This window comes from Pseudorasbora parva, chromosome 14 (genome assembly GCF_024679245.1).
Source record: "Pseudorasbora parva isolate DD20220531a chromosome 14, ASM2467924v1, whole genome shotgun sequence".
Classification (NCBI taxonomy): Eukaryota; Metazoa; Chordata; class Actinopteri; order Cypriniformes; family Gobionidae; genus Pseudorasbora; species Pseudorasbora parva.
Genome location: NC_090185.1, coordinates 25,508,291 through 25,529,351, shown reverse-complemented (window position 1 = coordinate 25,529,351; position 21,061 = coordinate 25,508,291). Strand labels below are relative to the sequence as shown.

At 36.4% G+C, this 21,061-nt stretch overlaps 1 protein-coding gene across 5 annotated transcripts in view; it reads left to right on the top strand.

The window, feature by feature from the left end:
• The window catches only part of LOC137040437 (receptor-type tyrosine-protein phosphatase C-like), a 49,992-nt gene that overhangs the window by 10,679 nt on the left and 18,252 nt on the right, over positions 1-21,061 (top strand). For 2 of the 5 annotated variants that reach the window (XM_067416064.1, XM_067416066.1), the window contains exons 1-4: positions 412-557; positions 646-740; positions 9,518-9,574; positions 12,022-12,078. The exons of 2 other annotated variants lie outside the window; for them this stretch is intronic. In XM_067416064.1, the coding sequence (XP_067272165.1) occupies positions 686-740; positions 9,518-9,574; positions 12,022-12,078 (169 nt within the window). In that variant the 5' untranslated portion in view covers positions 412-557; positions 646-685. Of the gene's footprint in view, positions 1-411; positions 558-645; positions 741-9,517; positions 9,575-12,021; positions 12,079-21,061 lie in introns of those variants that run through there. One more of the 5 variants, XM_067416069.1, reaches the window with a different exon arrangement.

Genomic DNA, 21,061 nt, shown 5'->3' with positions numbered 1-21,061 from the left:
CAGGGTTCATGTGTGGTGTGTGTGTGTAAAATTAAGTATTTATAAAAATATATATGTACTGTATATTTTAACTGCTAGTCCTTGGATTTGCCTATAGACTTCCGAAATTATTGATATTTATTGTGCTAATGCTAATATTGCGTCTGGCTAATTTAATTACTCAGTATATTCACTGAAAGAGGTTTTGGTGATGCTTTGATCAGTAAAGTTATGTAACATTTCTTGCTTTGAGATGAAAGGGATTTTAATTCAAAATCCACATCTTCTGCTCTCGCTATTGATGCAGGTCGTCGTTGTCGTCAAAAAAGCAAAAGCAAAAATGAGATAATTTTCTCTCATTTCCCATGTGAAGGACATGACACAGTGCAAGGCGAGAGATGTGTGGCGTAGATGAAAATGCAACTTCCTGTTAAGAAAGGGCCTTAACGCAAAGCTGAAGGGGAGAGTGTCTCTGGCACTGCTCTGCTGTCTCTAGACACAAAAAACAGCTTAAGGTTTTTTTTTTAAGGTGAACGCTCACCGGCAACAGGAACGACTGATTAGACGCATAAGAACACGTAAGATTATATGAAAACGGAGAAAGAGAGACCAGAAAGCCATTACGCATTCTGATGGTTAACCCAGATCTGTGTCTGTTTCAAATAGGACATATGGTGTCTTAGACGAGGCGTTTGAACCCTTGGATATGGCGAGATTTTTTGAGCTAGGGCCCTTGGTTTTGGCCCTATGCCTGGTCCTATGTAAGTACAACATTTTGTTGTTTTTAATTGATTGGCAATGGGTTTTTAATTAATGAATTCATTTTATTTATTACTGGTGATTTTTTGCCTAAATAGTGTGTGTGTGTGTGTGTGTGTGTGTGTGTGTGTGTGTGTGTGTGTGTGTGTGTGTGTACATACTGTTTTATATTTTAATTAATTTTGCTACTGTATTTTATATTATGCAGCATTTTGTGACTAATTTTGTGAAGTAATGGTGTAGATTCATTCATAGTTTGGTCCAGTTTCTGTGTTGTGTTATATTACATCTTTCTGAATAGTAAATATAGTTTATTGAAACTTATTTACCATCACTAGTCATCAGTTTAAGTATTGAATTTAAAAAATATATGATGAGCGAGTGTCCTCGAATCTTGACGGATGTCAATGATGATTAAATCTTAGTGTGTACATGTAGGACAAACACATTTTCCACCTGAGCCCTCACCATATTTGAAGTATTTTTATGTTTAATTATTGGCAGTATAATTATTTTACTGAGAATCTGCGTCCTCATTGACCAAGAAGAAGGGAAATTCGCTTTCGACTGCCAAAGTGAGAAGTTGTTGCTTTGTAAAGCATAAAAGTGAATGTGAAATATTGCAAAATAGTTTAGCGAGAGTTTTCAAAAGGGTCTGTGGCGGGACAGTTGCAAGGTGTGTTGAGCTCTAGTTTGGGTTAGCCGGTAAAGGAGCTGTCAAAGATCAGGTTTCTTTGGGTGTGTCCCCTCAAGTTAGCTAGAGACTCTGCTAGATTTGACCGGTGCAGAGGCCGAGCTGTCAGTCAATCATCCCTGCTTTCATCTGCCACCTTTTGATGGATGTTGTTGACAATCTATTTGTTTTTATCGAGTTCTTTTCTTCTGTCTTTTGGTCAAAGTAAAGGCTCTTGGGTTGTTCTTGAGAAGAACCATTTTTGATGTTCTTGAGTTAAGATCTTTGGAATTCTTGCTGGGAAGATTGCATCAGCCTGTAAAACCTTTTTTGGTTGCAACTGTAACTTGTATTTTGCACATTTAGTATTATAATATAATGTTGCAATACGATATATGTACATTTTATCATTTTAAATAATACATTTTAATAATATATTTTCATTAACGTAGTTCACTATGCAAATGCATGTTGCATAATCTACCCTTAATATAATATAATACAATACATTATAATTTATAAGGTTTTCTTAGTAAATTAAATTTTAATAAAAATATTTTTTGAAAAAAATATTATATATTATATATTATGTATTTGTCATTTTACATGTACACGTGTGTGTATATGTATGATGTATGTGTAGACATATATATTCATGAAAAAAGGTAATTCACTAAGTAAATTCATATTCTTATGCAGTTCCTAAACTTATAAATAATATTAAATAAATCTACATTATAAGGATATAAACTTTCCTTAATTAATTACATTTTATTAAAAACATCATTATATTTTTCTTCTGACTCTTTTGAGTGTCATATAGCGTGATGCTCTCGAACACGATGCCTTCCTGCACAGGCCCCTGACCACTTCCTTGTTCCATTTTGAGCCGGTTTCTATGCCGCGTAAATCTGCCGGCTAAAATGGTGCTCGCAAGACTGAAGATGTGCCGTGGCTTGTGAGCTGTGTTGCATCTAAATGTCTTTTGACTAAATATAAAAGTGATGTGGGTTGAGACCGGATGATAATCCTTGTGACTGCACTGTACATGCAAATCATATAGAAAAGGAAGCCAGTGTTTTAAAGATAGGCCTGTGTGTGTTTGAGGACTAAGAGTCAATGCTCAGGGGAATATTCATGAAATTAGTACGTGATGTTGCTTTTCAGGCTTGTCTGTTCTTATATTAAAAGGGTTAGTTCGTCAGAAAAAGAAAATTGTCATTATTTACTCACCCTCATGTCGTTCCAAACATGTATGACTTTCTTTCTTCTGTGGAACATAAAAGAAGATATTTAGCGGTATGTTCAGGTTGCACCTTTCCATATTGTGAAAGTTAATGGTGACCAAAGGCTGTTAAGCTTCAAAATGGCTAAACGCATCATAAACATTCTAAAGTCAGACAATAGTATTGTGTGAGGAAAATTTTCTTTAAAAAATTTAATCTGCACACAAATCTGTCATGACTTGATATACTGTGCGTCACTATTTTACCCCTTTTTCCTGCCATTGATGGAATTTTCCGACTGTCCATGTATTCATAGTTATAAGCTATGACACATCTTCTGAGAGTACTGATTCTCCTGATCAAAACACATGTGAAGAAGCAGCAGAAACATGCGATAGCACATGGAATCATACGCATGTGTAAAATGCGATCGTTAACATTAAACGGCATAAAAATCAAAACTGAGGACAAAAATAGGACTGTAAAGATTTGGGGTAGTTGATGGACTCGATCTACTCCATCTGTATTTTGAACACCATTCTGAATCCAAACTAGATGTAGTCTTTGACAAAAATTTGATTTTTCTCAGCTTTTTGCTCAAAATGTTTTTTTTTTTTTTAATGAAACTTACCCACATTCAAGTGTTGATAAAAAAGAATGATTGAAACGTTTTGTTTAAAAGCAGAAGATCTGTTCTTTCTTTTGATATGCATGTTCAGATATTCATATAACAAAATATTCAGGTGGCCATGACATTTTTGCGAAAATAATCAAAAAACGCTGGCGAAACAGTTAAATGGACCTACTGTATTGGGAAGCTTGACAGTTCATGGCAACCAGTATCATAAACATTTAACCCCCTAACCCTAACCCTAACATATAATATTATGGTCTGCAAACAAACAAAATAACAATATACATTTAGACTGACATGCTGGTGAGTAAATTATGACTGAATTTTCCTCTTTTTTTGTTGGTGAAATGTCATTAATCAGGATTAATATGAATGATACTGAAGTATGATATGAAGATGATGCAAAACTGATGTACATTTGTGATGTTTTAATGTTGGACATCACTGTGTACAGTCCAATTTTTTTGTGACAGCCTAAAAATGCATGTGGTAGCATCGAATTGAACTGTGAAAAATATTATTTAATATGACCAAATCAACCTGACCTATAAAAAAAGATCAATGAATTAACATGTTTTTAAACATCTATCAAAATTCAACTTATACAAGTTATACAAGATTCAACGATTTTTTAAGACACTTTATTTAATTTGAAATTACTTAAATATCCAAGTTGATTGTATTGAAAAATAAATAATTAAAAAAATAAAATAATCTCCTTAAGGCATCAACTACACTGTGTGAAACCACGGAGGTAATAATTAAATAATTGTTTCAGCATTTCCTTCTCAGCATCTTGCATCCGAATGACTCGTAAAGCTTCTTAACATGTCCAAATTTCATGCCTGTTTACACTTTATCGTCAACCTGATTTTCTAACATTTCTTCGAAAAAATTTTTTTTGATGATCAGAGTCTGACAGAGTCTTTTGTTGACAAGCTGATCAGAGTTGTGTTGTTCATTGGATGAGTGTTAACTTCATATCTGCATCTCATAAATGAGGCCGTTAAAAGCTTCCGTTCAAAGCCATAGCCAATAGACTGTGTATTGAACTCTGCGGTTGCTGGCATTTGTCACATTGCATTGACCAAATGTCCCACCTGCATTATATTTGGTTGTGGGCCACTGGTTTGTGTCATTTGTCAGAAGAGTAAAAAATTGCTGTTTTGTTTTTTGTTTTTTACAAACCAACAATTATTCAGAAAACAATCAGTTGAATTTAAGTTTAAATGAATTATCATAGGTGAAACATGACAAGATACAAGATGCAACTTTGGCGTTAAAGCTAACATTGAGATTTATGTCTGGAAAAAACTAGTAAGGACTTTCATGGTATGTCATGCAGCTTCAGTTAGTTTTCACCAATTCTACCACAAAAAAAACAAAAAACAAAATCAACACTAAATACAAAACTTAAATAAAATGAATGAAAACACATACATTTTTAACTGTTGCCTCTAATGTTAAATACACACTTATAATTGCATTATTTATGCCAAACGATGATACATATCACTGAATAACGTCTTTTACAAAGTTGGTGATGGGAATTATTTGAACGTTTATAGTCTAAATGTGGAGATTATTGGGCCTTTCATAATTGTTTATGTGACATTCGCCATCATTACTGAATCTACTTGATATACATTGTTTTAAAAGTTCATGTTTGTGGATATAGTGTAGTTTTAAGGTTTCAATAATTCTTTTAAAACAGGTTTTTAGGTAATTTAGGTTTATTCAAACTTCAAAAGGCAAAACTAGATAAATAGGACTTTTAAAGTCATTGTTCTCATGCTGTCAGGTTCCATGTAATGGGTGGACCTGCTAAAACAACCACGCTCAAAATACACACACCTCAAGTTGTGAACCAAGTCGAGCAAAACCACATCCGGCAAAGAAAATAAGTGAAAAAGTACTGCTGCTCATGACGCTTCAAGGAGTTTAAATGCCAGTTATAACAAGTTAAAATGAAAGAAGGAAGTCTTTTAGAATGATAAAAATGACAAATCTTGGTTATTATAGGTTTACAAACCATCAAATCAGATCAAATTAAGTGGATGCATTGATAATTGATGAATTTGCACTAACTATTTAGTAGACTTTCATAATGATGTAGTGAAACCTCTTGTGTAAAAGAAAGCGAGTTTCATAGACATAATTCACATAGGTATCTTATTATCTACCCTCCTCCCCCACCAACACAAGTACATTTGACCCCTCCCCCTTCCTCAGACGTACTGTATGTGAGTGACACGACCACGCATTGGCGAACAGAATGAAAAAGAAAGCAAAGTGCCTGAGCCTTGAGAATGGAGGAAGGGTTTTGTCAAGCTACAGGAAGCTGTGGTTGAGAAACCGAAATAGTTTGTTTGCCCCTGCGTCTCCATGGCAGCCAGGTCGCGCCACATACAGACCACTGCTTGTAACTCCCTTCCTTTTTTTCTGACCAAAGCTGATGGTTTTACAAGAATCCCATCTTTCACTTGGGTTTCAAAGAATTGAACTGCTGAATGTACTGTGTGAGTGTTTCGGTGTGCGATAGTTGACTTGTTTCTAAATTAAACAGCTTTTCGGTTGTCAGCAAACTTTTTTTAATTACATTGTTTGGTTTTACTTTATTTTAATGATCCACTTTAGACATTCTGTTGACGATAAGTAAATTTTCACCTACATGTCAACTCAGTCCCATTTGAGTATTTGTTGGGTAGTAGTAGACTTTTAGGGATAAGGTTAGGGTTAGTAAAATATGACATTTTGACATTTACTTGCATACAGTCAGTACAAAGTTAAATCAGGTCATGTTTCCATTACTAAAAAAAATTGTAATTATATAAACATTTTAAGTTAAATTTATGAATTTATAAATGTGTTTCAAATTTAGTCAGTTTTGGGAAAGGTAAAACATTCTTTCGAAGGCTTGATTGTGTTTGTGGGGTGCACAACATATATTTTTCATATATTTTACCTTTATTCTACACTGCTCTGTCCCTCCTTGTAAAAACGGTCTGATGGTTTCCGGGTTCTATGGAGCTGGTCCCTCAAAAATACGCAGTGGGCTCAGATTGGTCAGCTGGCCCAGCTGTGTTCTGATTCGCTAACCGCCTAGTTCACGTGTTTGTAGATCTGTAAGTTATCACGAGGTGTGGGTGGGGCGCCGCCATTATGTGTTTTCAACACTGACATGGAGTCGGAGCCTGCTGGATTTACAACGCAAGATCATCCACTTCACCTGATATATGTAATGTGACTTTAAGTGAGGGAACAGGGTCGAAAATGGTTGTGTTAGTTGATCAGTAAAGTAATCACTGGCTCTGGGCCTCTGAGCCGCCATTATATTGTGACACTGACGGAGCCTGCTGGACTTTCAACACAAGATCATCCACTTCTCCTGATATAGGGTGAATTCAAGGTGATTGGGACACTATTTGGCATTGAGATGACTTGGGAAAAGTGTCCCAATCACCCTAATTTCACCGTATGTGACATTACATGAGGGAACAGGGTAGAAAATGATTGTGTTAGCTAATGGGTATTCGGTATGTATGCTGTGGGTGTCCGCGCCGCCATTATATGTTTAAACACTGACGGAGATGGGGCATGCTGGATTTACAACCTAAGATCATCCTTGTTTATCTAAAGTAATTTTTGCTTATTAGCATGGTTGAATTAAATCATCTAAGGTCAGCATGAAAAACATTGGTTACTAAAGTGAGATTAAATACATTAAGTAACAATTTAATATATTTAGTTATTGCAGGTTTGCGTAATATTCTGAGTTTGCATTTTACTGTTTGTATTAATTGTGAGTAATACTAAATCTGTTTGGGTTTTTTTTTTTTTGCAAGTGAAGGTAAAGGTCTGCTCACTTTTACTCTAGAACTACAATAACCATCATGTTCACACATCGCCTCTGCACTTACTCCTGATTTCACTCAACATGGGGACAGGAGAGCTGTCAGTCAAAAAATCAGGAAAAACATAGTAACTGTTTCTGTTAACTAAACTTTCTGTTACTTATTTGAAAAAGTAACTCTGATATTTTGTTGTAAATTGAAAAGTAATGCATTACTTTACTAGTTACTTGAAAAAAGAAGTGTGATTGCATAATTTGCGTTACTTGTAATGTGTTATCCCCAACACTGAATATAGTGCTGTTGTAGTGAAAACTGAGATCTGCTTCTATACTGTACTTTACCTTTTAAGATATTGGCTTTATCAATGGAGGACGAATTTCAAAGTGTACAGCTTGCTAGAGAAAATTGCTGCTTTGGTCTGTTGTATTATTTTAGTATTGTATTTATATCATGTAGTGGACTACATCTAAAATTAACTGGCATTTTCCTTTAGCTTCCACCTCCTTGTGGCAATGATTATCCTCTTTTGACATTGTGATGTCCCATGTCTTTTATTGATGACTTTGTGGGTTGTGCACAAAATGAAACGTTCTGATATTGTGGTGCAAATTCTTCTCTCATTAAAAATGGCGAATGCTAAAGCTAATACAATACTTTATACAATACAATCATTTAATGTTGCCTTCTATACTTCTTCCTTTTATCATGCAAAATATATTTGTCAATAGAGATTAAATTTAAAAATATACAGCTTGCTAGAGGCTTCCTTGACCTTTGGTGTAAGTTTAGTTTTAAAGTCTTTGCAGTTATTTTTTGTAGTGGACTTTCTAAAATGACCTTGCTTTTCCCTTTAGCTACAGGCCCCTCACCCGCACTCACAACTCCAGAAACCACAACATCATCTGAAGACGGTAATGATTACTTCTTCTACATGCTCTCTTGCAGCAGTCAGTGACAAGTAAGAATGTATGAGATGGTGAAAAAGAGAAATCTTTTTTTAAATCTACTTTAAAACATGTGGCAATTTCTTAGATTTAGATATTTATCAATAGAGACTTAATTTGAAAGTGAACGGCTTGCTAGAAGCTTCTTTGACCCATGGTGTAAGTTTGTAGTTTTAGAGTATTTGTAGTTGTTTCCTGTAGTTCATCATCTCAAATGACCTTGCTTTTCCCTTTAGCTACTGGCCCCTCACCCGCACTCACAACTCCAGAAACCACAAAATCACCTGAAGACGGTAATGATTACTTCTTTTGACATGCTCTCTTGCAGCAGTCAGTGACAAGTAAGAATGTATGAGATGGTGAAAAAGAGAAATCTTTTTTTAAATCTACTTTAAAACATGTGGCAATTTCTTAGATTTAGATATTTATCAATAGAGACTTAATTTGAAAGTGAACGGCTTGTTAGAAGCTTCTTTGACCCATGGTGTAAGTTTGTAGTTTTAGATTGTTTGTAGTTATTTCCTGTAGTTCATCTCAAATGACCTTGCTTTTCCCTTTAGCCAAAGGCCCCTCATCTTCACTCACAAAAACTCCAGAAAACACAACCACCCACACAACTCCAGAAAACACAACCGTACACGCAACTTCAGAAACCCAAACATCATCTGCAATCGGTAATGATTAGATTATCGATAAGAATGTACAAGATGAAGAAGATTTATTTTGAAAGTGAACAGCTTGCTAGAAGCTTCTTTGACCTTTGGTGTTAGTTTGTATTTTTACAGTATTTGTAGTTGTTTCCTGTAGTTCATCATCTCAAATGACCTTGCTTTTCCCTTTAGCTACAGGCCCCTCACCCGCACTCACAACTCCAGAAACCACAAAATCACCTGAAGACGGTAATGATTACTTCTTTTGACATGCTCTCTTGCAGCAGTCAGTGACAAGTAAGAATGTATGAGATGGTGAAAAAGAGAAATCTTTTTTTAAATCTACTTTAAAACATGTGGCAAGTTCTTAGATTTAGATATTTATCAATAGAGACTTAATTTGAAAGTGAACGGCTTGCTAGAAGCTTCTTTGACCCATGGTGTAAGTTTGTAGTTTTAGATTGTTTGTAGTTATTTCCTGTAGTTTATCTCAAATTACCTTGCTTTTCCCTTTAGCCAAAGGCCCCTCATCTTCACTCACAAAAACTCCAGAAAACACAACCACACACACAACTCCAGAAAACACAACCGCACACGCAACTTCAGAAACCCAAACATCATCTGCAATCGGTAATGATTAGATTATCGATAAGAATGTACAAGATGAAGAAGATTTATTTTGAAAGTGAACAGCTTGCTAGAAGCTTCTTTGACATTTGGTGTTAGTTTGTAGTTTTAGAGTATTTGTAGTTGTTTCCTGTAGTTCATCATCTCAAATGACCTTGCTTTTCCCTTTAGCTACAGGCCCCTCACCCGCACTCACAACTCCAGAAACCACAACATCATCTGAAGACGGTAATCATTACTTCTTTTGACATGCTCTCTTGCAGCAGTCAGTGACAAGTAAGAATGTATGAGATGGTGAAAAAGAGAAATCTTTTTTTAAATCTACTTTAAAACATGTGGCAAGTTCTTAGATTTAGATATTTATCAATAGAGACTTAGGGCCCTATCTTGCACCCAGCACAATTGACTTTGTACACCGACGCATGTGTCATTCCTATTTTGCACCCGCGCAAAGCGCGCTTTTCCCTCCACAGAAGCACGCCGCTAAACTAGTGAATGAACTTGCGCTCCCTGGGTGGTTCAGCGCAAAAAAGGAGGCGTGTTCCGGCGCAAACAATCCCTGGTGCTATTTTGCTGTTCCATTAAACAGTTGCGCCTCTGACCAGAAAAAACCTAGTCTAAAGTCAGTGGCGCGTTGTTAATTATGCTATTTTAAGGGCGCATGCTTGATCATAATGTATAGCGTGTACAACGCGCATACACTTTGCACATGTAATCTACACAGATGCAAAAGTTATTTTTGCAAATCATAAATTGTTACACTAAAAAAAATATTAACACATTGTGGTGTGCCATGAAGATGTGAAAAAATAGGCATAAATCTAGCTTACAAATTATTCAGGCTTAATGTAGTAATTAAGGATCAGACCTGTTTGCCCAATAGTGGCAAGACATATATGTATATAAGGACATCTGACATATTGGTTTGTCCGTCAAGAACCAGGAAAAAAAATCGACTGAAAAATTAAAAAACTGTTTAACCGACACCTGTTTAACCGACACCTGTTTAACCGACGCTATTTTGGGTGGGTTTCTCCCATCCCCATACAACACAACTTCTCTGTCTTTCACTCCCTTACGAAAGGAAAATATATTTACCAATATATTACTTGAAATATATTTTAATATATTGTAAATATATGGAATAATATATTGATAGTATTATAAAATATATTATATATTCATGTAATATATTGCAAACTATACAAATGATTGCCGCTTTCAATATATTGCAATATATTGAAAGATATAAATATTAATTCCCACATATGTGAATATATTGCCTAATGTATTGCAGGAAATTTTCCAATATACTGCAATATATTTTCGTTTCGTAAGGGCTGCTCTTACAAGAACGTGCGCCTGATAAATACGCCATAATAATAGCAATCCATAATGGAATTTGCGCATCTGCTTTTAAAGGGAATGTTGGATGCCGCTCTGATTGGTTTATTTACATTACGCCCAAACCACACCTATGAATAATGAAGCTACTTCAGACCAACCCATTTTAGATTTGCGCCGGGCGCAAGAGCCATTTATCCCGCCGGGAAAATGGCAACAGCGCCGAGACCCGCCCACAAAGTTACTTGTGCTTTGCGCTTTGACACTTGCGTTTCAGATCGTTAAAATAGGGCCCTTAATTTAAAAGTGAACGGCTTGTTAGAAGCTTCTTTGACCTTTGGTGTAAGTTTGTAGTTTTAGATTGTTTGTAGTTATTTCCTGTAGGTCATCTCAAATGACCTTGCTTTTCCCTTTAGCCAAAGGCCCCTCATCTTCACTCACAAAAACTCCAGAAAACACAACCGCACACACAACTCCAGAAAACACAACCGCACACGCAACTCCAGAAAACACAAACGCACACGCAACTTCAGAAACCCAAACATCATCTGCAATCGGTAATGATTAGATTATCGATAAGAATGTACAAGATGAAGAAGATTTATTTTGAAAGTGAACAGCTTGCTAGAAGCTTCTTTGACCTTTGGTGTTAGTTTGTAGTTTTAGAGTATTTGTAGTTGTTTCCTGTAGTTCATCATCTCAAATGACCTTGCTTTTCCCTTTAGCTACAGGCCCCTCACCCACACTCACAACTCCAGAAACCACAACATCATCTGAAGACGGTAATGATTACTTCTTTTGACATGCTCTCTTGCAGCAGTCAGTGGCAAGTAAGAATGTATGAGATGGTGAAAAAGAGAAATCTTTTTTTAAATCTACTTTAAAACATGTGGCAAGTTCTTAGATTTAGATATTTATCAATAGAGACTTAATTTGAAAGTGAACGGCTTGCTAGAAGCTTCTTTGACCCATGGTGTAAGTTTGTAGTTTTAGATTGTTTGTAGTTATTTCCTGTAGTTCATCTCAAATGACCTTGCTTTTCCCTTTAGCCAAAGGCCCCTCATCTTTACTCACAAAAACTCCAGAAAACACAACCACACACACAACTCCAGAAAACACAACCGCACACGCAACTTCAGAAACCCAAACATCATCTGCAATCGGTAATGATTAGATTATCGATAAGAATGTACAAGATGAAGAAGATTTATTTTGAAAGTGAACAGCTTGCTAGAAGCTTCTTTGACCTTTGGTGTTAGTTTGTAGTTTTAGAGTATTTGTAGTTGTTTCCTGTAGTTCATCATCTCAAATGACCTTGCTTTTCCCTTTAGCTACTGGCCCCTCACCCGCACTCACAACTCCAGAAACCACAAAATCACCTGAAGACGGTAATGATTACTTCTTTTGACATGCTCTCTTGCAGCAGTCAGTGGCAAGTAAGAATGTATGAGATGGTGAAAAAGAGAAATCTTTTTTTAAATCTACTTTAAAACATGTGGCAATTTCTTAGATTTAGATATTTATCAATAGAGACTTAATTTGAAAGTGAACGGCTTGCTAGAAGCTTCTTTGACCCATGGTGTAAGTTTGTAGTTTTAGATTGTTTGTAGTTATTTCCTGGAGTTCATCTCAAATGACCTTGCTTTTCCCTTAAGCCAAAGGCCCCTCGTCTTCACTCACAAAAACTCCAGAAAACACAACCACACACACAACTCCAGAAAACACAACCGCACACGCAACTTCAGAAACCCAAACATCATCTGCAATCGGTAATGATTAGATTATCGATAAGAATGTACAAGATGAAGAAGATTTATTTTGAAAGGGAACAGCTTGCTAGAAGCTTCTTTGACCTTTGGTGTTAGTTTGTAGTTTTAGAGTATTTGTAGTTGTTTCCTGTAGTTCATCATCTCAAATGACCTTGCTTTTCCCTTTAGCCAAAGGCCCCTCATCTTCACTCACAAAAACTCCAGAAAACACAACCACACACACAACTCCAGAAAACACAACCGCACACGCAACTTCAGAAACCCAAACATCATCTGCAATCGGTAATGATTAGATTATCGATAATAATGTACAAGATGAAGAAGATTTATTTTGAAAGTGAACAGCTTGCTAGAAGCTTCTTTGACCTTTGGTGTTAGTTTGTAGTTTTAGAGTATTTGTAGTTGTTTCCTGTAGTTCATCATCTCAAATGACCTTGCTTTTCCCTTTAGCTACTGGCCCCTCACCCGCACTCACAACTCCAGAAACCACAACATCATCTGAAGATGGTAATGATTACTTCTTTTGACATGCTCTCTTGCAGCAGTCAGTGGCAAGTAAGAATGTATGAGATGGTGAAAAAGAGAAATCTTTTTTTAAATCTACTTTAAAACATGTGGCAATTTCTTAGATTTAGATATTTATCAATAGAGACTTAATTTGAAAGTGAACGGCTTGCTAGAAGCTTCTTTGACCCATGGTGTAAATTTGTAGTTTTAGATTGTTTGTAGTTATTTCCTGTAGTTCATCTCAAATGACCTTGCTTTTCCCTTAAGCCAAAGGCCCCTCATCTTCACTCACAAAAACTCCAGAAAACACAACCACACACACAACTCCAGAAAACACAACCGCACACGCAACTTCAGAAACCCAAACATCATCTGCAATCGGTAATGATTAGATTATCGATAAGAATGTACAAGATGAAGAAGATTTATTTTGAAAGTGAACAGCTTGCTAGAAGCTTCTTTGACCTTTCGTGTTAGTTTGTAGTTTTAGAGTATTTGTAGTTGTTTCCTGTAGTTCATCATCTCAAATGACCTTGCTTTTCCCTTTAGCTACAGGCCCCTCACCCGCACTCACAACTCCAGAAACCACAACATCATCTGAAGACGGTAATGATTACTTCTTTTGACATGCTCTCTTGCAGCAGTCAGTGGCAAGTAAGAATGTATGAGATGGTGAAAAAGAGAAATCTTTTTTTAAATCTACTTTAAAACATGTGGCAATTTCTTAGATTTAGATATTTATCAATAGAGACTTAATTTGAAAGTGAACGGCTTGCTAGAAGCTTCTTTGACCCATGGTGTAAGTTTGTAGTTTTAGATTGTTTGTAGTTATTTCCTGTAGTTCATCTCAAATGACCTTGCTTTTCCCTTTAGCCAAAGGCCCCTCATCTTCACTCACAAAAACTCCAGAAAACACAACCACACACACAACTCCAGAAAACACAACCGCACACGCAACTTCAGAAACCCAAACATCATCTGCAATCGGTAATGATTAGATTATCGATAAGAATGTACAAGATGAAGAAGATTTATTTTGAAAGTGAACAGCTTGCTAGAAGCTTCTTTGACCTTTGGTGTTAGTTTGTAGTTTTAGAGTATTTTTAGTTGTTTCCTGTAGTTCATCATCTCAAATGACCTTGCTTTTCCCTTTAGCTACAGGCCCCTCACCCGCACTCACAACTCCAGAAACCACAAAATCATCTGAAGACGGTAATGATTACTTCTTTTGACATGCTCTCTTGCAGCAGTCAGTGACAAGTAAGAATGTATGAGATGGTGAAAAAGAGAAATCTTTTTTTAAATCTACTTTAAAACATGTGGCAATTTCTTAGATTTAGATATTTATCAATAGAGACTTAATTTGAAAGTGAACGGCTTGCTAGAAGCTTCTTTGACCCATGGTGTAAGTTTGTAGTTTTAGATTGTTTGTAGTTATTTCCTGGAGTTCATCTCAAATGACCTTGCTTTTCCCTTAAGCCAAAGGCCCCTCATCTTCACTCACAAAAACTCCAGAAAACACAACCACACACACAACTCCAGAAAACACAACCGTACACGCAACTTCAAAAACCCAAACATCATCTGCAATCGGTAATGATTAGATTATCGATAAGAATGTACAAGATGAAGAAGATTTATTTTGAAAGTGAACAGCTTGCTAGAAGCTTCTTTGACCTTTGGTGTTAGTTTGTAGTTTTAGATTGTTTGTAGTTATTTCCTGTAGTTCATCTCAAATGACCTTGCTTTTCCCTTAAGCCAAAGGCCCCTCGTCTTCACTCACAAAAACTCCAGAAAACACAACCACACACACAACTCCAGAAAACACAACCGCACACGCAACTTCAGAAACCCAAACATCATCTGCAATCGGTAATGATTAGATTATCGATAAGAATGTACAAGATGAAGAAGATTTATTTTGAAAGTGAACAGCTTGCTAGAAGCTTCTTTGACCTTTGATGTTAGTTTGTAGTTTTAGAGTATTTGTAGTTGTTTCCTGTAGTTCATCATCTCAAATGACCTTGCTTTTCCCTTTAGCTACTGGCCCCTCACCCGCACTCACAACTCCAGAAACCACAAAATCATCTGAAGACGGTAATGATTACTTCTTTTGACATGCTCTCTTGCAGCAGTCAGTGGCAAGTAAGAATGTATGAGATGGTGAAAAAGAGAAATCTTTTTTTAAATCTACTTTAAAACATGTGGCAATTTCTTAGATTTAGATATTTATCAATAGAGACTTAATTTGAAAGTGAACGGCTTGCTAGAAGCTTCTTTGACCCATGGTGTAAGTTTGTAGTTTTAGATTGTTTGTAGTTATTTCCTGTAGTTCATCTCAAATGACCTTGCTTTTCCCTTTAGCCAAAGGCCCCTCATCTTCACTCACAAAAACTCCAGAAAACACAACCACACACACAACTCCAGAAAACACAACCGTACACGCAACTTCAGAAACCCAAACATCATCTGCAATCGGTAATGATTAGATTATCGATAAGAATGTACAAGATGAAGAAGATTTATTTTGAAAGTGAACAGCTTGCTAGAGGCTTCCTTGACCTTTGGTGTTAGTTTGTAGTTTTAGAGTATTTGTAGTTGTTTCCTGTAGTTCATCATCTCAAATGACCTTGCTTTTCCCTTTAGCTACAGGCCCCTCACCCGCACTCACAACTCCAGAAACCACAACATCATCTGAAGACGGTAATGATTACTTCTTTTGACACGCTCTCTTGCAGCAGTCAGTGGCAAGTAAGAATGTATGAGATGGTGAAAAAGAGAAATCTTTTTTTAAATCTATTTTAAAACATGTGGTAAATTCTTAGATTTAGATATTTATCAATAGAGACTTAATTTGAAAGTGAACGGCTTGCTAGAAGCTTCTTTGACCCATGGTGTAAGTTTGTAGTTTTAGATTGTTTGTAGTTATTTCCTGTAGTTCATCTCAAATGACCTTGCTTTTCCCTTTAGCCAAAGGCCCCTCATCTTCACTCACAAAAACTCCAGAAAACACAACCACACACACAACTCCAGAAAACACAACCGCACACGCAACTTCAGAAACCCAAACATCATCTGCAATCGGTAATGATTAGATTATCGATAAGAATGTACAAGATGAAGAAGATTTATTTTGAAAGTGAACAGCTTGCTAGAAGCTTCTTTGACCTTTGGTGTTAGTTTGTAGTTTTAGAGTATTTGTAGTTGTTTCCTGTAGTTCATCATCTCAAATGACCTTGCTTTTCCCTTTAGCTACAGGCCCCTCACCCGCACTCACAACTCCAGAAACCACAACATCATCTGAAGACGGTAATGATTACTTCTTTTGACATGCTCTCTTGCAGCAGTCAGTGGCAAGTAAGAATGTATGAGATGGTGAAAAAGAGAAATCTTTTTTAAAATCTATTTTAAAACATGTGGCAAGTTCTTAGATTTAGATATTTATCAATAGAGACTTAATTTGAAAGTGAACGGCTTGCTAGAAGCTTCTTTGACCCATGGTGTAAGTTTGTAGTTTTAGATTGTTTGTAGTTATTTCCTGTAGTTCATCTCAAATGACCTTGCTTTTCCCTTTAGCCAAAGGCCCCTCATCTTCACTCACAAAAACTCCAGAAAACACAACCACACACACAACTCCAGAAAACACAACCGCACACGCAACTTCAGAAACCCAAACATCATCTGCAATCGGTAATGATTAGATTATCGATAAGAATGTACAAGATGAAGAAGATTTATTTTGAAAGTGAACAGCTTGCTAGAAGCTTCTTTGACCTTTGGTGTTAGTTTGTAGTTTTAGAGTATTTGTAGTTGTTTCCTGTAGTTCATCATCTCAAATGACCTTGCTTTTCCCTTTAGCTACAGGCCCCTCACCCGCACTCACAACTCCAGAAACCACAAAATCATCTGAAGACGGTAATGATTACTTCTTTTGACATGCTCTCTTGCAGCAGTCTGTGGCAAGTAAGAATGTATGAGATGGTGAAAAAGAGAAATCTTTTTTTAAATCTACTTTAAAACATGTGGCAATTTCTTAGATTTAGATATTTATCAATAGAGACTTAATTTGAAAGTGAACGGCTTGCTAGAAGCTTCTTTGACCCATGGTGTAAGTTTGTAGTTTTAGATTGTTTGTAGTTATTTCCTGTAGTTCATCTCAAATGACCTTGCTTTTCCCTTTAGCCAAAGGCCCCTCATCTTCACTCACAAAAACTCCAGAAAACACAACCACACACACAACTCCAGAAAACACAACCGTACACGCAACTTCAGAAACCCAAACATCATCTGCAATCGGTAATGATTAGATTATCGATAAGAATGTACAAGATGAAGAAGATTTATTTTGAAAGTGAACGGCTTGCTAGAGGCTTCTTTGACCTTTGGTGTTAGTTTGTAGTTTTAGAGTATTTGTAGTTGTTTCCTGTAGTTAATCATCTCAAATGACCTTGCTTTTCCCTTTAGCTACAGGCCCCTCACCCGCACTCACAACTCCAGAAACCACAACATCATCTGAAGACGGTAATGATTACTTCTTTTGACATGCTCTCTTGCAGCAGTCAGTGGCAAGTAAGAATGTATGAGATGGTGAAAAAGAGAAATCTTTTTTTAAATCTATTTTAAAACATGTGGCAAGTTCTTAGATTTAGATATTTATCAATAGAGACTTAATTTGAAAGTGAACGGCTTGCTAGAAGCTTCTTTGACCCATGGTGTAAGTTTGTAGTTTTAGATTGTTTGTAGTTATTTCCTGTAGTTCATCTCAAATGACCTTGCTTTTCCCTTTAGCCAAAGGCCCCTCATCTTCACTCACAAAAACTCCAGAAAACACAACCACACACACAACTCCAGAAAACACAACCGCACACGCAACTTCAGAAACCCAAACATCATCTGCAATCGGTAATGATTAGATTATCGATAAGAATGTACAAGATGAAGAAGATTTATTTTGAAAGTGAACAGCTTGCTAGAAGCTTCTTTGACCTTTGGTGTTAGTTTGTAGTTTTAGAGTATTTGTAGTTGTTTCCTGTAGTTCATCATCTCAAATGACCTTGCTTTTCCCTTTAGCTACAGGCCCCTCACCCGCACTCACAACTCCAGAAACCACAAAATCATCTGAAGACGGTAATGATTACTTCTTTTGACATGCTCTCTTGCAGCAGTCAGTGGCAAGTAAGAATGTATGAGATGGTGAAAAAGAGAAATCTTTTTTTAAATCTACTTTAAAACATGTGGCAATTTCTTAGATTTAGATATTTATCAATAGAGACTTAATTTGAAAGTGAACGGCTTGCTAGAAACTTCTTTGACCCATGGTGTAAGTTTGTAGTTTTAGATTGTTTGTAGTTATTTCCTGTAGTTCATCTCAAATGACCTTGCTTTTCCCTTTAGCCAAAGGCCCTTCATCTTCACTCACAAAAACTCCAGAAAACACAACCACACACACAACTCCAGAAAACACAACCGCACACGCAACTTCAGAAACCCAAACATCATCTGCAATCGGTAATGATTAGATTATCGATAAGAATGTACAAGATGAAGAAGATTTATTTTGAAAGTGAACAGCTTGCTAGAAGCTTCTTTGACCTTTGGTGTTAGTTTGTAGTTTTAGAGTATTTGTAGTTGTTTCCTGTAGTTCATCATCTCAAATGACCTTGCTTTTCCCTTTAGCTACAGGCCCCTCACCCGCACTCACAACTCCAGAAACCACAACATCATCTGAAGACGGTAATGATTACTTCTTTTGACATGCTCTCTTGCAGCAGTCAGTGGCAAGTAAGAATGTATGAGATGGTGAAAAAGAGAAATCTTTTTTAAAATCTATTTTAAAACATGTGGCAAGTTCTTAGATTTAGATATTTATCAATAGAGACTTAATTTGAAAGTGAACGGCTTGCTAGAAGCTTCTTTGACCCATGGTGTAAGTTTGTAGTTTTAGATTGTTTGTAGTTATTTCCTGTAGTTCATCTCAAATGACCTTGCTTTTCCCTTTAGCCAAAGGCCCCTCATCTTCACTCACAAAAACTCCAGAAAACACAACCACACACACAACTCCAGAAAACACAACCGCACACGCAACTTCAGAAACCCAAACATCATCTGCAATCGGTAATGATTAGATTATCGATAAGAATGTACAAGATGAAGAAGATTTATTTTGAAAGTGAACAGCTTGCTAGAAGCTTCTTTGACCTTTGGTGTTAGTTTGTAGTTTTAGAGTATTTGTAGTTGTTTCCTGTAGTTCATCATCTCAAATGACCTTGCTTTTCCCTTTAGCTACAGGCCCCTCACCCGCACTCACAACTCCAGAAACCACAAAATCATCTGAAGACGGTAATGATTACTTCTTTTGACATGCTCTCTTGCAGCAGTCTGTGGCAAGTAAGAATGTATGAGATGGTGAAAAAGAGAAATCTTTTTTTAAATCTACTTTAAAACATGTGGCAATTTCTTAGATTTAGATATTTATCAATAGAGACTTAATTTGAAAGTGAACGGCTTGCTAGAAGCTTCTTTGACCCATGGTGTAAGTTTGTAGTTTTAGATTGTTTGTAGTTATTTCCTGTAGTTCATCTCAAATGACCTTGCTTTTCCCTTTAGCCAAAGGCCCCTCATCTTCACTCACAAAAACTCCAGAAAACACAACCACACACACAACTCCAGAAAACACAACCGTACACGCAACTTCAGAAACCCAAACATCATCTGCAATCGGTAATGATTAGATTATCGATAAGAATGTACAAGATGAAGAAGATTTATTTTGAAAGTGAACGGCTTGCTAGAGGCTTCTTTGACCTTTGGTGTTAGTTTGTAGTTTTAGAGTATTTGTAGTTGTTTCCTGTAGTTAATCATCTCAAATGACCTTGCTTTTCCCTTTAGCTACAGGCCCCTCACCCGCACTCACAACTCCAGAAACCACAACATCATCTGAAGACGGTAATGATTACTTCTTTTGACATGCTCTCTTGCAGCAGTCAGTGGCAAGTAAGAATGTATGAGATGGTGAAAAAGAGAAATCTTTTTTAAAATCTATTTTAAAACATGTGGCAAGTTCTTAGATTTAGATATTTATCAATAGAGACTTAATTTGAAAGTGAACGGCTTGCTAGAAGCTTCTTTGACCCATGGTGTAAGTTTGTAGTTTTAGATTGTTTGTAGTTATTTCCTGTAGTTCATCTCAAATGACCTTGCTTTTCCCTTTAGCCAAAGGCCCCTCATCTTCACTCACAAAAACTCCAGAAAACACAACCACACACACAACTCCAGAAAACACAACCGCACACGCAACTTCAGAAACCCAAACATCATCTGCAATCGGTAATGATTAGATTATCGATAAGAATGTACAAGATGAAGAAGATTTATTTTGAAAGTGAACAGCTTGCTAGAAGCTTCTTTGACCTTTGGTGTTAGTTTGTAGTTTTAGAGTATTTGTAGTTGTTTCCTGTAGTTCATCATCTCAAATGACCTTGCTTTTCCCTTTAGCTACAGGCCCCTCACCCGCACTCACAACTCCAGAAACCACAAAATCATCTGAAGACGGTAATGATTACTTCTTTTGACATGCTCTCTTGCAGCAGTCAGTGGCAAGTAAGAATGTATGAGATGGTGAAAAAGAGAAATCTTTTTTTAAATCTACTTTAAAACATGTGGCAATTTCTTAGATTTAGATATTTATCAATAGAGACTTAATTTGAAAGTGAACGGCTTGCTAGAAACTTCTTTGACCCATGGTGTAAGTTTGTAGTTTTAGATTGTTTGTAGTTATTTCCTGTAGTTCATCTCAAATGACCTTGCTTTTCCCTTTAGCCAAAGGCCCTTCATCTTCACTCACAAAAACTCCAGAAAACACAACCACACACACAACTCCAGAAAACACAACTGCACACGCAACTTCAGAAACCCAAACATCATCTGCAATCGGTAATGATTAGATTATCGATAAGAATGTACAAGATGAAGAAGATTTATTTTGAAAGTGAACAGCTTGCTAGAAGCTTCTTTGACCTTTGGTGTTAGTTTGTAGTTTTAGAGTATTTGTAGTTGTTTCCTGTAGTTCATCATCTCAAATGACCTTGCTTTTCCC